This window comes from Daphnia carinata, chromosome 8 (genome assembly GCF_022539665.2).
Source record: "Daphnia carinata strain CSIRO-1 chromosome 8, CSIRO_AGI_Dcar_HiC_V3, whole genome shotgun sequence".
NCBI lineage: Eukaryota > Metazoa > Arthropoda > Branchiopoda > Diplostraca > Daphniidae > Daphnia > Daphnia carinata.
In genome coordinates, this window is record NC_081338.1 from 6,646,140 (window position 1) to 6,658,739 (window position 12,600).

At 40.8% G+C, this 12,600-nt stretch overlaps 3 protein-coding genes and 7 non-coding genes across 12 annotated transcripts; 9 read left to right on the forward strand and 1 right to left on the reverse strand.

Moving 5' to 3' along the window:
* The first annotated feature begins 15 nt into the window (after positions 1-15).
* Positions 16-87, forward strand: Trnap-ugg (transfer RNA proline (anticodon UGG)). The gene has a single exon. It is a non-coding gene; the product is annotated as a tRNA-Pro (tRNA).
* Positions 88-180: 93 nt separating this feature from the next.
* On the forward strand, positions 181-252 carry Trnap-agg (transfer RNA proline (anticodon AGG)). Its single transcript has one exon. It is a non-coding gene; the product is annotated as a tRNA-Pro (tRNA).
* A 98-nt stretch (positions 253-350) lies between these two features.
* Positions 351-422, forward strand: Trnap-ugg (transfer RNA proline (anticodon UGG)). The gene has a single exon. It is a non-coding gene; the product is annotated as a tRNA-Pro (tRNA).
* A 69-nt stretch (positions 423-491) lies between these two features.
* Trnap-ugg (transfer RNA proline (anticodon UGG)) lies at positions 492-563 on the forward strand. The gene has a single exon. It is a non-coding gene; the product is annotated as a tRNA-Pro (tRNA).
* An 84-nt stretch (positions 564-647) lies between these two features.
* On the forward strand, positions 648-719 carry Trnap-ugg (transfer RNA proline (anticodon UGG)). Its single transcript has one exon. It is a non-coding gene; the product is annotated as a tRNA-Pro (tRNA).
* A 268-nt stretch (positions 720-987) lies between these two features.
* Trnap-agg (transfer RNA proline (anticodon AGG)) lies at positions 988-1,059 on the forward strand. Its single transcript has one exon. It is a non-coding gene; the product is annotated as a tRNA-Pro (tRNA).
* Positions 1,060-1,151: 92 nt separating this feature from the next.
* Positions 1,152-1,223, forward strand: Trnap-cgg (transfer RNA proline (anticodon CGG)). The gene has a single exon. It is a non-coding gene; the product is annotated as a tRNA-Pro (tRNA).
* A 268-nt stretch (positions 1,224-1,491) lies between these two features.
* Positions 1,492-3,291, reverse strand: LOC130700184 (uncharacterized). The gene is made up of 5 exons (XM_057522203.2): positions 3,185-3,291; positions 2,931-3,103; positions 2,676-2,866; positions 2,015-2,605; positions 1,492-1,951 (listed from the first exon to the last, which is right to left on the reverse strand). The coding sequence occupies exons 1-5, from the start codon at positions 3,257-3,259 to the stop codon at positions 1,602-1,604; spliced, it is 1,380 nt and encodes a 459-aa protein (XP_057378186.1). The 5' UTR covers positions 3,260-3,291; the 3' UTR covers positions 1,492-1,601.
* Positions 3,292-3,541: 250 nt separating this feature from the next.
* Positions 3,542-7,084, forward strand: LOC130700190 (uncharacterized). 3 transcript variants are annotated; one of them, XR_009003667.2, is made up of 7 exons: positions 3,542-3,681; positions 3,758-4,167; positions 4,900-5,012; positions 5,098-5,237; positions 5,309-5,472; positions 5,550-5,701; positions 5,753-7,084. XR_009003667.2 is itself a non-coding variant. In XM_057522211.2 (6 exons), the coding sequence occupies exons 3-6, from the start codon at positions 5,163-5,165 to the stop codon at positions 6,527-6,529; spliced, it is 1,158 nt and encodes a 385-aa protein (XP_057378194.1). In that variant the 5' UTR covers positions 4,011-4,167; positions 4,900-5,012; positions 5,098-5,162; the 3' UTR covers positions 6,530-7,084. The 3 variants fall into 3 exon arrangements, 2 of the variants coding, with proteins under 2 accessions (XP_057378194.1, XP_057378193.1); XM_057522211.2 differs by lacking the exon at positions 3,542-3,681 and having other exon boundaries at positions 4,011-4,167; positions 5,763-7,084; XM_057522210.2 differs by lacking the exons at positions 3,542-3,681; positions 4,900-5,012 and having other exon boundaries at positions 4,011-4,167; positions 5,763-7,084.
* A 1,039-nt stretch (positions 7,085-8,123) lies between these two features.
* Positions 8,124-10,082, forward strand: LOC130700185 (uncharacterized). Its single transcript, XM_057522204.1, has 6 exons — positions 8,124-8,252; positions 8,378-8,482; positions 8,547-8,710; positions 8,766-8,923; positions 8,976-9,533; positions 9,600-10,082. Exons 2-6 carry the CDS (start codon positions 8,411-8,413, stop codon positions 9,968-9,970), a joined length of 1,323 nt encoding a protein of 440 aa, XP_057378187.1. The 5' UTR covers positions 8,124-8,252; positions 8,378-8,410; the 3' UTR covers positions 9,971-10,082.
* The last annotated feature ends 2,518 nt before the right edge of the window (positions 10,083-12,600 follow it).

A 12,600-nucleotide genomic window follows, 5' to 3' on the forward strand; every position in this document is an offset into this window, starting at 1 on the left:
ATGTAACTTTTCATCGGCTCGTTGGTCTAGGGGTATGATTCTCGCTTTGGGTGCGAGAGGTCCCGGGTTCAAATCCCGGACGAGCCCTGATATATTAAATCCTTTTCTTATTCTGAATTTTTTACTTGCAAATCCACCTGTTACCCTCATCGTCTAACTTAAGCCCAAGAATATAACATCGGCTCGTTGGTCTAGGGGTATGATTCTCGCTTAGGGTGCGAGAGGTCCCGGGTTCAAATCCCGGACGAGCCCCGATGGTAATTTCTTTGTGTGAAAAACTTTTTTTTTTTTTTTTTGGCGAATGCACCTGCCGTCCGTATTACTTGATTAACTACCTGAGAAATTCTATCGGCTCGTTGGTCTAGGGGTATGATTCTCGCTTTGGGTGCGAGAGGTCCCGGGTTCAAATCCCGGACGAGCCCTTATACATCTTTTTTGCTAACCCATCTTTAATCCAATTTCGTTGATTAACTACCTGAGGCATGTTAACTGGCTCGTTGGTCTAGGGGTATGATTCTCGCTTTGGGTGCGAGAGGTCCCGGGTTCAATTCCCGGACGAGCCCGTGTTGTACAGAAATATTTTTTATTTAATTTGTAAATCCACCTGTTATGTGGCTCGCTCGATGGATTACCTGTAGCTTAATATGGGTTCGTTGGTCTAGGGGTAGGATTCTCGCTTTGGGTGCGAGAGGTCCCGGGTTCAAATCCCGGACGAGCCCTGTATTTCATATTTTGTCTTTCAAAGTTGTTTTTTTTTTTGTTTTGTTTTGTTCAAAACTACCTGTTTGTCTGCATTCGTTTATAATTACCTGACGAAATGCATCTGGTTCGTTTGTCTAGGGATAGGATCCCGCTTAGGGTTCGAGAAGTCCCGAATTCAAATCACAGACCATCCCCTATGTTCCTTTATTTGAGTAAAAAAATTCCTTCTTCAGCGAATTCACCTGCTAACCGTATTCCTTGATTAACTACCTGCAACATTTCATCGGCTCGTTGGTCTAGGGGTATGATTCTCGCTTAGGGTGCGAGAGGTCCCGGGTTCAAATCCCGGACGAGCCCTGAATTTATTTTTGTGTCTGAAAAATTTTGTTGTTTTAGGAAATCCACTTGCTATACGCGTTGGATGGATGACTACCTGGATTTTAACATCCGGCTCGTTGGTCTAGGGGTATGATTCTCGCTTCGGGTGCGAGAGGTCCCGCGTTCAAATCCCGGACGAGCCCTTCTTAATGGATAAGAATTTTTGCAACTAAACAGCATTTTTTTTTCGTCTTGCAAACGCTAAGTCGTTATCTACCAAGTTATATTGTAACGCCCAAACACACCAAGAAAAACAGAAGAGTAGCAGTTGTAAAGAGATCGTTCGCAACGTTTTTATTCACTGTGAATGACAATCAAAAACATCTATTTAGGAAGACACGATTTCCTTATTGATTCTCATTCAGTATAAACAAAAAAAAAAGACCTTAATAAATCAACAAGGTGAGTAGTCGGAACAAGTTACATGGTCTGAAAAAAATGCACTTATTTTTACAATACTATCTATGGCTTAACAATCCATCTAGGTACTTATACGTAACAAGACGTGAACAACGCAAAATTCATTCAAACTCACGCGGTCGTTTTACAAATAAGGCAACCCCGAAGCTGAATTCATCGTCTGCTGGACGTCTTCGCGATCGGTCAAAGAAACCGGAATCTTGAGATCCTCGACCAGTTTCACTTGAGGTAGGTGTCGATGACGAAATTTGGTGACCAAAAAGAGATCCGGTGAATGAGAGTATTGATGAATGAAGACCATTTTCGTATGAAATGCCGGAATTAGAAATTTGAGAATCATCGAAAAGGAAAGCCTGCGGTTCATTTGGTTCGCAGTCTTCTTGGCACTGGTCGGTTGAGCCGGAACAAGATGGCAAACTTGCAGATGTGTCAACAGGTACGTTTTCATTGGCTAAAAAAGTTAAAAATAATTAATCAATAGCTCAAAATGACTTATTAACAATCCAGGACATACCAAGCGACGCAACAGGTGCGACTGGAAGACGGTGCATTGAGAGTCGCACGTGACGATGAGCGTAGCTTTCACTTCCACTGGAATGTCTTCTCCTAGACTGAGTTGGTAGCATAGGGTCACTTCTACTCAGAGTCAATGGCCTATGAGATGCTGGATGACGAGCTATTAATTCCAGTGATTGACTTCTGACTAGTCCATTTTGAGTTTCCATTCGGGAGGTTAGTTCGGATGCATCTATCCGAAGGTCCAAAGTGGAATTGGGTTCCCAAAGTGAGGGAATGGTCTCAGTCGATTCGTTTCCATCATGGGATACCGGCTGAGATTCGAGCCTTTCAGGTCCACTAAGAATTTCGTTTTCTTCATCCATATCCGATGGATCCATCCGCAGGGGACGATGATAATGATTGATTGGCGTGGCTTGATTGGGGATATCTGACTCTACTATCACTACAGTGTGTATTTGTTCGGATGTACGGGCAATTCCGCAAACCTCTTCTGGTTCTTCATAAGGCGGTGGAAGGCGATCAACGAGTTTTCGGTTTTCGTCTTGTGTATTTCCATTGGTGGAATCAGTCGTCACTGTACGATGACCTGCAATCAGTTAGAACATTTTTATTATTGAATCTTGCTTGAAGAACAAAAAAATAAGTTGTTAACATACGTTTGCTGTAAACAAAACAACTGCCAGTAACGAAAATAATAGTGGAAATCACGATGAGTATCAATATGGCACCGGTAGATGTCTCTGGAGAGCCAGAAAGCACATCAACAGGTTCTTGATATTCCCGTTCTGTGGTTACAGGGTAACACTTGATAGAGTATCTTTGGCCCGTCAAATCTTCCGATTGATAACTGTTGTGCAAACAAAAGTTTAGTTAGTGCAAGTTTAAAGGGTTCTATTGTGTTAATTTCTTACCCAGGAAGGCACACGCCACAGTCAACTTCCATTTTGGCACAACCAGGCCGGCCGCTAGCAGTCAATGGCGGGCGACGATTGAACATTTGCTCACATGGAATGCAAGTTTCACACATTGAAAAGAGACAGTAAGAAGACTCTCCTGCATCTTGGCAGTCTGAATCTCTTTCACACTAAGTTATTAAATCAACAACAAACAATTAGAGAATCGAACAAGAAAAAGAAAAAGCAAGTCTGGTCTAGTAAATAACTACCTGCATGGCTGGGATCTCCATAGTCATGGCAACTGATATAAAAAAAAGAAGTGGAAATCCCTGTTTCACCATCATTCTACACGGCCAGGATGTACTGAAAGATTGGAACCGTATCACCTGGGAACAAAAGATAGCAACATTGGATTGAAGATTTAATTTAGTTCCACTTAAACATCTCCAACAAAAAAAGGAAACACTTTTGTTGGCGCGACTGAAGGTGATTGGCCCCCTTGCTGACCTCCAATCCGGAAGGGAAAAAGGGAAAGGTACGGGAAAACAAGTGAGTCATCGCTCAAAAATGTTTTGAGGACCCATTTTTCTACCTTTACGGTGGAAACGGATTGGCCTTCAGCCTCGAGGCATTTCAAATTCAGATGGTGCAATCATTTTCTCGTCTTCTATCCTCCATTCCAAAACACTCGAAATGACTTTGAGAGATAACGTCTAACGTTATCCGTCAACGAAATCCCTACGCAGGCAGCTTTATCAGAAAGAAGGTACAAATAACACTTTGCCTACCGATATTATGTTTGTGAATTTTAATCCTTTTTGAATTGGTAAAAATTATTCCAGGGGAGCGATGAGCAAGGCACTTGTGAACGGGAACAGGTTACTAGGCAAACTAACTGAGCAATCACAGGACGGTGGTCTGATATTTTGTTAAAAATACGTAGACACGTCCAGACACGTTGAGGTTCTCTCCTTTGAGGATGTAGACTCTTCCTCTCGGTTGCCGCTCCCTGTTTTTGATTATGCCCCGCCCTTTTCTACCAGTCGGACCATATGCATATAGAAGGAGGTCGCCGTCTTTACTTTTCTTTTCGGACTTGACCTGCAGTGTTGTGCAATGGAAAAACAAGACCAACCCTCTGCGGATGCACGTGGTTTTGTAGGGATATCCTACTGTCATCTCTGCATAGGAAACCGCCTGAAGGAATGGACGGCCTCCCTATAGAAAGTTCAATTGGAGATCACATATACAGGTATACAATTCAAAATATACCAGTAATGTAGAGGCCTAGTAGCCAGCGATGAGTCAGGGCAAGGATTTTCAGTAGCTCCTATTTTCACAAGAATCGTCGTGTTTATTCGAGAAATCTACTTACTGTTCTTTTAATCTTCTTAAGTGCAAATGGATGGAACAAATTTATTTTCAATAGTTGGCAGGCTTACGATCTTTCCTTTATCAATCAAAGGGGTTTTAAACGTCGCCTACAATTTCACAGATTTTTTTTCCCTCCAATTTTTTTGTTCAAAATAAAATAGATTATTGTATTTTATTTAAGGGTTAGCTGATAAGATAGCATATCCGTTCTTTTTTTTTTTTTTTTGGAAACGTAATGGGCACTACGCGTCTGTTGACACAATTTTGTTTTCGTAAGTTTTTTTGCAAGCTGTTGTTAATATTGTTTCGTTTGAAAAATGAAGATCAAGCACAACTTGTTAATCATTTTATTATGGTCCGTAACAACAGACCCATTGGACGCCTTCCGTTAGGTATTGCAAAGCAAAGTTTTTTGCGAATTTTGACTTGATAAAATCTTGTGAAATCTACTAGAAGAAACGGGAGCAGGTTAAGGTTAAAGAAGTTCTGTGTTTCGTTCTTTATTCATTAAAAATAGAATTGAAAAAACAGAACAAAAAAAATTATAATAATAAGCTGGGCTCTTGCCTAGACTTGCCCGTGTTGATATCATATTTTTCATTGTTATCAGTCTTATCAGTCCCTTTTGGAAATGGTGAAAAAAACGGAAATGGTGGGGCACATTCTTTTTTAAACGTTAATCGCAACAAGCGTCGAATCTGCTCGACGCAATTTAATTGGCAGGTACTATTAATTCTTTTTCGTCGCCATTCGTTTACTAGCCTTCTTTTTTGTAAGTTGTTGTTTATTATTTTTTCTTTATGAACAGGCTCGAAAAGTCTTCCTCGTCTGACTGCCCAGTTATTTTTTGGGGCTTATACTACATTGGAAAAAATGAAGATCAATCACGAGTTTTTAATCGTTTTGTTATGGTCCTTGGCAACAGACCGTTCGGACGCTTTCCGTCAGGTACTGCAAAGCGAAGTTTGTTGAGCGTTTTGTTTTGAAAGCATAACATTTTAATATTTGTTGGCGAACAGTGCGACAGTTATGGCGATTGCGGAGCCATTCACTATTGCCTACATTCGTACTGCGAACCATGTATTCCATGCAAAGATATGTTCAATCGTCAGCCAGCGCAATCAATAACTGGTAAGACTATTTGTGCTAAGCATGAAGATGATTGCGGACCTTGCCTACCGGGGTAAGTAACTGGATTCTCAATTATTATGTTATTATTGGACCATCGACGTCGCAAGTAGGCTGACACCTTTGTTACAGCTATCAAGCTGAAGATTTAGCTCAACAACGGCGAACGATGCGTTGCTTTCGTTTGCCCGAAACAGGCGATCCACTGCCGGGTTTAGTCCCATGTTTAGCTGTTATAATGACTATCCTGTTAGCAACGGTGATACTACGCTTCTGCGGCGCATGTATATCATTTTCTGATTAGTTTAACCTTCCAACTCAATAGCTGAAGACAGTTGCTTGTAGATATCAAAAGGAAATTTGCTGGTCGAAAGAAGATACCATCGGACGTCCACGATTCACTTCCAGCCACTGGAGCCGACGCGGAAGCATTGATTACAGATGGCCTACCTACGTACGAGGAAGCGGTTAACAATCTTCCGCAAGATTCGAATACTAATGTAAATAAAGATGTTTCCGTTACGGATGGCCAAGATAGGGATTGTGAGTTGAATGCCGAATCGGATTCAACAATAACAAATTCGTCTGTGGTAGAACCAGACATATCAACGCCTGTCATGTCCACCGATTCTGTTTCGAATCAACTGATGGGAATGGTTTTTCCGACTATTCGAATCTGCGACGAACACCCTCCCGTTGAAAGTGCAGCTTCGTCTAATGAAGCCCAAGTGAAGGACGCCGAAGTTTTACAACCGCGTCGTTCATCTTGTAACACTATTACCCATAAAGTGATTGTTAATCATCAAATACCTTCGTTGTCAGAGTCTGAGCTCAGTGTAGGAAACCAAGCGACCTGTGTTACGCCTCAGTCGTCATTTACAAGTTCACTGGGACCTGGGAGGATCGGAAATAAGATAGAAATAGCACCGCCAGCAACAAGTTTGACATTGGAAAGTTATCAACATCGCCATGGATCTACTGAAGATATCGAAGAGAAGACTCGACTGACGAGAGCAAAAAAGTATGTTTTACGTGCGATTAGCAAATTTAAACGGACGCATGTCAAATGGTTAGTAATCCGGTTTGCTGCGTGGAAATCCTACATCAACTAAAAACGAAGTGGGTAGTAGTTTGCCACAGTTATCCAGATAAATCTAGTTGAATTATAATAGCTGCCAATTTCAAATAGTTGAGATAATTAGCAAATTACGTTATCTAATATTCGCACGATGGATAGCAATGTGGCGTAGTATTCAAATGGAAATTATGACAAACAAGTTTAGATTTTTTAAAAATATCGCATTTTTTATAAATGGAAGTATGCTTTTTAGCTTGCCATTACAGTAAATACGATAATTTTTCTCCTTCCATATCTTCCTCACAGTTGGCTGTGTTCTCTTTCTACCATCATGTTGTACAGCAAAAGGCAACACCTCTTTACTCATGCAATTAACTCACGATGTAGCTTAATTCGAAACCCATCCCTTGAAGCTGCTGATGATTTGTTGTCCCTACAGTCTATGTACCATGCAAGTAAAAACACCTGGAGGCTGTATCCCTTTCCGATATTTGAAGTCACCTTTACAGGTATACTTACACTATATGCATTGGTCTGATTGCTGTAAGCAATGAGTCACGTGAAAATATATCCAATAGGGAAACAGTGAGTCATGTTTATTTAAGAAAGTTATTCCCTGCTAACTTTTAATCTTCTTTTTTCAGTAGAATGGAACTCCCAATAAACACCTTTGCAGCGCTAGGGTAGGGGATACAATGTCAAACGATATCTTACGACTAAGAACGTAAAAAAAGGAAAGCTTAAAAGAAATGAAAAAAAAAATGGACAAGTTTGGACTCGCCCTCTGCCCTTGCCATTGAATGTTAGGAGTTAATTAAGGTCTGCAGCTTATAAAAACGACGGGCAGTCGTTCTGGTCTCCTTAACAATCCGAGTCTTGAAGTGTGGGCGAAATCTGATACTTTGTAATCGTTTCATGTTTATAAACCCGTTACGAGTACGGATATTTGACTCTGCGTTCAAAACGGGATGGCATTTTTGGAATGCAAAAGAGAAAGTATGGATTGAAAGCTGATGGCGGAAATAGAGAAGGAAAGACATCGACAAGAAAAACAAAGTAGGGTTGCATCATCTGTCTGCAAGAGGATCGCTTCTTGTTGCATAACATTTCGTAAAACCGCGTTTACTAGTCAACAACTACGTTTTCAAGCTCATAATTGTGTTGTTTAGTAAAAACAAAAATTCTTTCAATCACAATCATCTCTGACAGGTAATATCAGCAAACGCGTAGGGTGATCTCACTTTATTCTGACGCATTTTTATTTTGTTTTATAACGCCACATTAATGCTGGTGATTCATAAGGTATGCTATACAAAGATTAAGCTATAACTAATTTTAGAAAAATTACCACTGTTTGTAAAAAACGAAATAGTTCAGCTTATCGTTGGCAAAGAAATTAGTTCCACAGAAAATTCTAGAAAAACGACTGCACAAATTGTCACAGTTCACTGACGTGTTCTTTAAAACAATACAAAAGTCAATAACCTTTTACCAAGAGAAAAAGACATTTGGATGATGAAATGTTAAAGAAAAGAAGAAAAAAAAAATATATTTCGTTATCTGTCGCGGAAGATGGCGTTAGCGTTCCATATATTTGCCACTTCGCTGGTTGGTGACCGACAGTCGTTCTCGAGCTTTGACAGAAAGTGGGCGTTTGTTCAGAGTTCTCTTCGTGAAAACTCAATTCCCAGTGACTTTCTCGTTAGGCAAAATAGTCCTAATTATTTTCATTTTTGTGATCTAAATGAACTCAAGAGGTGAGAATCACCAAATAAAAGCTATTCAACCCGCTTTTCTTTCTACGGCTGATTGCATCATCCGACCCTGTTAAGGGATTGCGTCACCGGCGTAACACGGGCATTTCTTTTTTCTTTACAATTAGGCACTTATCACGAAGTCTGTACGTCGTCTGAACATGGTGATCCAAATAGCTTGCCTCCTTCTTTTCTTTGTGTCCCTATTGAATTCTGCAGAGATCCTACGTGAGGTAAGAACTTTTCAAGATGATTTTGTTTTCTCTTCTGTAAGTGATTCTTTCCTTCTTCTTGCAGTGTGATACGGATATCGACTGTGGGTCAGGTTATTATTGTTTCCTGTCGTATTGTGAACGATGCATTCCCTGCCATACCCAATTCAATCGCCAGCCGGCGCGATCGTTGACCGGCCAACCTATTTGTGCCAAATACGAAGATGATTGTGGAGTTTGCCTACCAGGGTAAGAAACATAAAGAACTCTTTCTGAACTGAAAATTATAGTTGAGTAAATACAGATATCAAGCTAACGATTTAACTCATCAACGGCGATCGATGACATGCTTCCCACTAAACGAAACGGTCTCGACATCTACCGATTTTTGGTGGACGGGAATCGTATGGATAGCTTCTGTTCTTTTTTTGACAGTGGCTTTCATCGTCTGCTTCGTAAAATGTAAATGTTCCTTTTCTAGCTTATATTTCAAACTAATTGTAATGTATTATAGGTCGTCGTGTACCAGCTGTTTCCAACAACAAGGATCCCGGATTGCTGCCGTCTGCTCCGCCCCTCTACTCCCTATACGATGCAAAATTCACTGACGAAACGGATGGCCTAGTTGTGTCGGAACCTGTTAGATCCCCCGATCGGGTAGTTATACAAGAAAACCAAGGACTTTGCAATGAAGCTATCCCAGCCGGTTACTACGACATTTTCAACAATCGTCTACATGATTCGGATGTAGAACCGGAAGAAGGGGCTCCTGTTCCAATTCACGTAGCCGTTGATTCTGAAGTCGATGACGAATCTAATCAATCAACTGAGACTATTCCGTCACCTTGGGAACCGACATCTTCGATGTCGGACAATTCCAACAATTTCTTTAGAAGTCAATCGTTGGAAAGAGTGCCTCGACCGGCATCTACAAGTCAACTAGTCCGTTTGCCAAGCGATCCGGAGATCCTTTTGAGCAGAAGAAGAATAGCTTCTGCTGGTGAAAGCTATAGTCATCGTCACGTCCGCCTCAGCCAGTACCGATCGGAATCACAAACATTAAATCAAACAGGTACTTCAAATTTTGAATAGCATTTGTTGTACGATAGACCTATTCACTTTGTTCCCTTTGTTCCAGAACCGCCGAAGTCTATGGTAGACTGTGAATCCGAAGATGATTTAGGTCGTCGGGACTCTAGTTCGTCTGAAAGCTTTGAAGACGATCAAGAGCCAGATGCGCCGGAATCTTTCCTTGTGGTAAGCGACCATCCCAGTTTTCCATCCGTCATTCTGGATGTATCATGGCCTCGTCAGTCAAGAGCTCTGCAGAATGCCTCCCGTTTCCTTGGATCTGTTTTGAGTGAGCCTTCCAGTGATCAAGGTTCGCAGGATTCCGGATTTCAAGATCAATCTCGAAGACGTTCGAGAACTAAAGAAGATTTATTAGAAGACAACCGCATTGACCTTAGTGCAAAAAAACGGCGTAGAAACTGCTCAGAGAATGAATAACTTGAAATTTCTTGAAGTGCCATACACCTGTTAACTTTAACCGACGCCATAGTGAATCGTTTTCGTCCTCATATTTAAATATGGTGACAATCAACAGTTGCGGTCTTACGCTTTTAATTATGTTTGTCCTTTTATGAGAAAATATATTGATAAAGTGACAAAGGTGAAGGTAAAAGTGACGAGATCCTGATTGACTGATAACTGATTAAGATCATCGTGGCGTACTGCCAGAGCGCGATGCACAACCCCGCACATTTTGGAGTCCGGAACGCCAAGACGACTGATATTTACGAACTGGGGGAAACTTAACATTCGTGAATCGAATTGGGTGGTCAGGAGGTAATACCTAAATTATTAGAATTCTGTTATCAGATTGCGGTACAGGTTCTCTATGACCTACCTAAATAAATGATTAATTGTCAATGAAAGAATAGGTCGTCAAATGGCGTTACATATTTACCGTTTAATGTTACCGCGCGAAGAATGGACAATGAATTTTTATGGAATATGGACCTTCAAACTGTATAGCCATCTAGCGGTAAAATAGTACTTCTAATATTTGGTACAAAGGTGGCGCGCCAGTACGGTACAGCGCGATGCGTACAAACTTGTAAATGTCAAATGGTGTTATATAGTTAGACTGTACTGCGCGAGCAATGCACAATGTATTTCTAAGAAATATGGTCCGCCAAACAGTATAGCCGTCTAGCGGTATAAAAGTACTACCGAATAATTGACGCAATACTAGCGCGCCAGTACGCTACAGCGCTATCGCAGTGCAGCAGACAGTCGGGCTTTCTGCTGTATCGCAGGTAGGTTGAGAGAAGTCGGGCCTATTTTGTCGGGCTTATTTTTAAGCTAAACTTCTTGAATACCGGGAACTGTTGAGTGAAGTATTTGATTCCTTACCAATAGATGGCTACACTGTTTGGTGAGTCGTCTGCGGTATAAATTCTAGGTTTACCAGATGTAAGCTTGCAGGCAGCCTAGTTGTTATGCTGGTGTGTAATTGTATGGCAATCCGTTTTACCCCCCCCCCCCCCCCGCTCCCAAAAAAATGCGAGAAACAAAGAAGGTTTTTTGTCTATCGAAAAAGTATTTTTAATGCTATTATTGTGCATTCACAGAATTTTAGTGGGGGATCAAGTCAAGTCTGGAAGTGTTACAGGATGGAAGAGTGAGCCTACAGCTGAGAAAACACTGAAGGTGCATTACCATTAAGGTATGAGGTAAGATATAGAGTATGCAATAGCCATAGAGTATGCAAATTGTCTAATGAAAAGTACCATCTTGTGTGAATGAATCCTGTGTAACAGCAATCCCTTATAGTTCTGTCACAGCTAGAAGCCTCAAATAATTCTGCTTCTCTTGCTAAAGAACAACTTGTCCTTTACGTTCAGAGTGTTGGTGAAGCTGGGTACTTAAATGGCCCTAAAGATGTTTCACTTCGCTGGCGTTGCAGCGATGAACATCATACATGGACTCTTTAGGCATGAAAGGAATTTTCTTGAAAAATTTTTGAATATATGACGAAGTATTTCTCCTCCTTTTTGCCAACCATGTCTAATCTACAAAAAAAAATTTATCCAATAGGAAAGGATTTTCAGCATACTGGGAACACAACTATCAACAATGCAACATTCTACGGGTGTTATTTTATCATTCAAGAGCCTTATACAATGATTTTCATCTGCAATTTGTATGGCCTTTCCGAAGCTTCTGCCAGAAGTTGAATCTATGAGTCATGTAAGTCACATGAGCAACAATTGAGATGTTTAATGGTGTTGTTTTTCTTTTCTCAGTATAGGTTAATAGTAACATTGGATCTGAAAAGATTCTTGGTTGGGGCAAGACACTGAATAAATTGTAATGATTGGATGGATGACATGACATTTCTATACTTCATTCGGATTCCCGAGACGGTATTTTATATTTAAAAAATTGAAGTGCATATCTGGGCTCCCTTCCTTTCCGTAGCCCCGTTTCCCCTTGACTCGTAATAAGCCCGTAGGGGGTCATGCCCCTACTGTACGGTATATATAAAAACAACATATACCGAGGTTTGGAGGGCTCTGGCCGGAAAGGGGACGTGGGGTGCCGCTTCGTCCGATGATGTGTTCACGGAGGGTGACGTGGCTGCCCACAAATCCGAACTAAAGGTTAATCGCTCCTGTAAAAATGTTCCAAATCTTCAGCTCTTCTTCCGGCTTCTCTTAGCCAATCACCGGGTAATCTCCCCGGTGGGTCAACAAGGCAGTGTCTCCCCCTGCCTGGGTTGACGGCAACTTTTGAAAGGGCTATTGTGCCTTTTTAAAGTTGCAAAAATAATTCTAGTGTGCAGAGAATTGTCAATACATTTTTTTTTATAAAATATTTTTTGCAAAAATTTGTTTCTTTCTTTGTCTGTGTTTGCTATGTTCACACATTACATTTATCAATTTTTTTTTTATTTAGCTTGCTCACTTCACCTTTAATGTTTTTGCTACTATTGATGGTAATTATTGTTTCCATTGATTTATCGTATACTTGCATTAATATACTGGGATTCGAACTTCAGACATCTGACATAACAGACCAGCGCTCTTCCACTGAGCCATAAGGTACTATATATGTAATAATTCACATATGAA

Excerpts from the sequence above, each read along its gene's own strand:
- LOC130700190 (XM_057522211.2), top strand. The coding sequence starts at position 5,163 with ATGAAGATCAATCACGAGTTTTTAATCGTTTTGTTATGGTCCTTGGCA. Across the intron at positions 5,473-5,549 it reads TGCGGACCTTGCCTACCGGG|CTATCAAGCTGAAGATTTAG; the intron begins GTAAGTAACTGG and ends CCTTTGTTACAG. Across the intron at positions 5,702-5,762 it reads ACTACGCTTCTGCGGCGCAT|ATATCAAAAGGAAATTTGCT; the intron begins GTATATCATTTT and ends AGTTGCTTGTAG.
- LOC130700184 (XM_057522203.2), bottom strand. The coding sequence starts at position 3,259 with ATGATGGTGAAACAGGGATTTCCACTTCTTTTTTTTATATCAGTTGCC. Across the intron at positions 2,606-2,675 it reads TTGTTTTGTTTACAGCAAAC|GTCATCGTACAGTGACGACT; the intron begins GTATGTTAACAA and ends AACTGATTGCAG. Across the intron at positions 1,952-2,014 it reads CGCACCTGTTGCGTCGCTTG|CCAATGAAAACGTACCTGTT; the intron begins GTATGTCCTGGA and ends TAACTTTTTTAG.
- LOC130700185 (XM_057522204.1), top strand. The coding sequence starts at position 8,411 with ATGGTGATCCAAATAGCTTGCCTCCTTCTTTTCTTTGTGTCCCTATTG. Across the intron at positions 8,483-8,546 it reads CTGCAGAGATCCTACGTGAG|TGTGATACGGATATCGACTG; the intron begins GTAAGAACTTTT and ends TTCTTCTTGCAG. Across the intron at positions 8,924-8,975 it reads CATCGTCTGCTTCGTAAAAT|GTCGTCGTGTACCAGCTGTT; the intron begins GTAAATGTTCCT and ends AATGTATTATAG.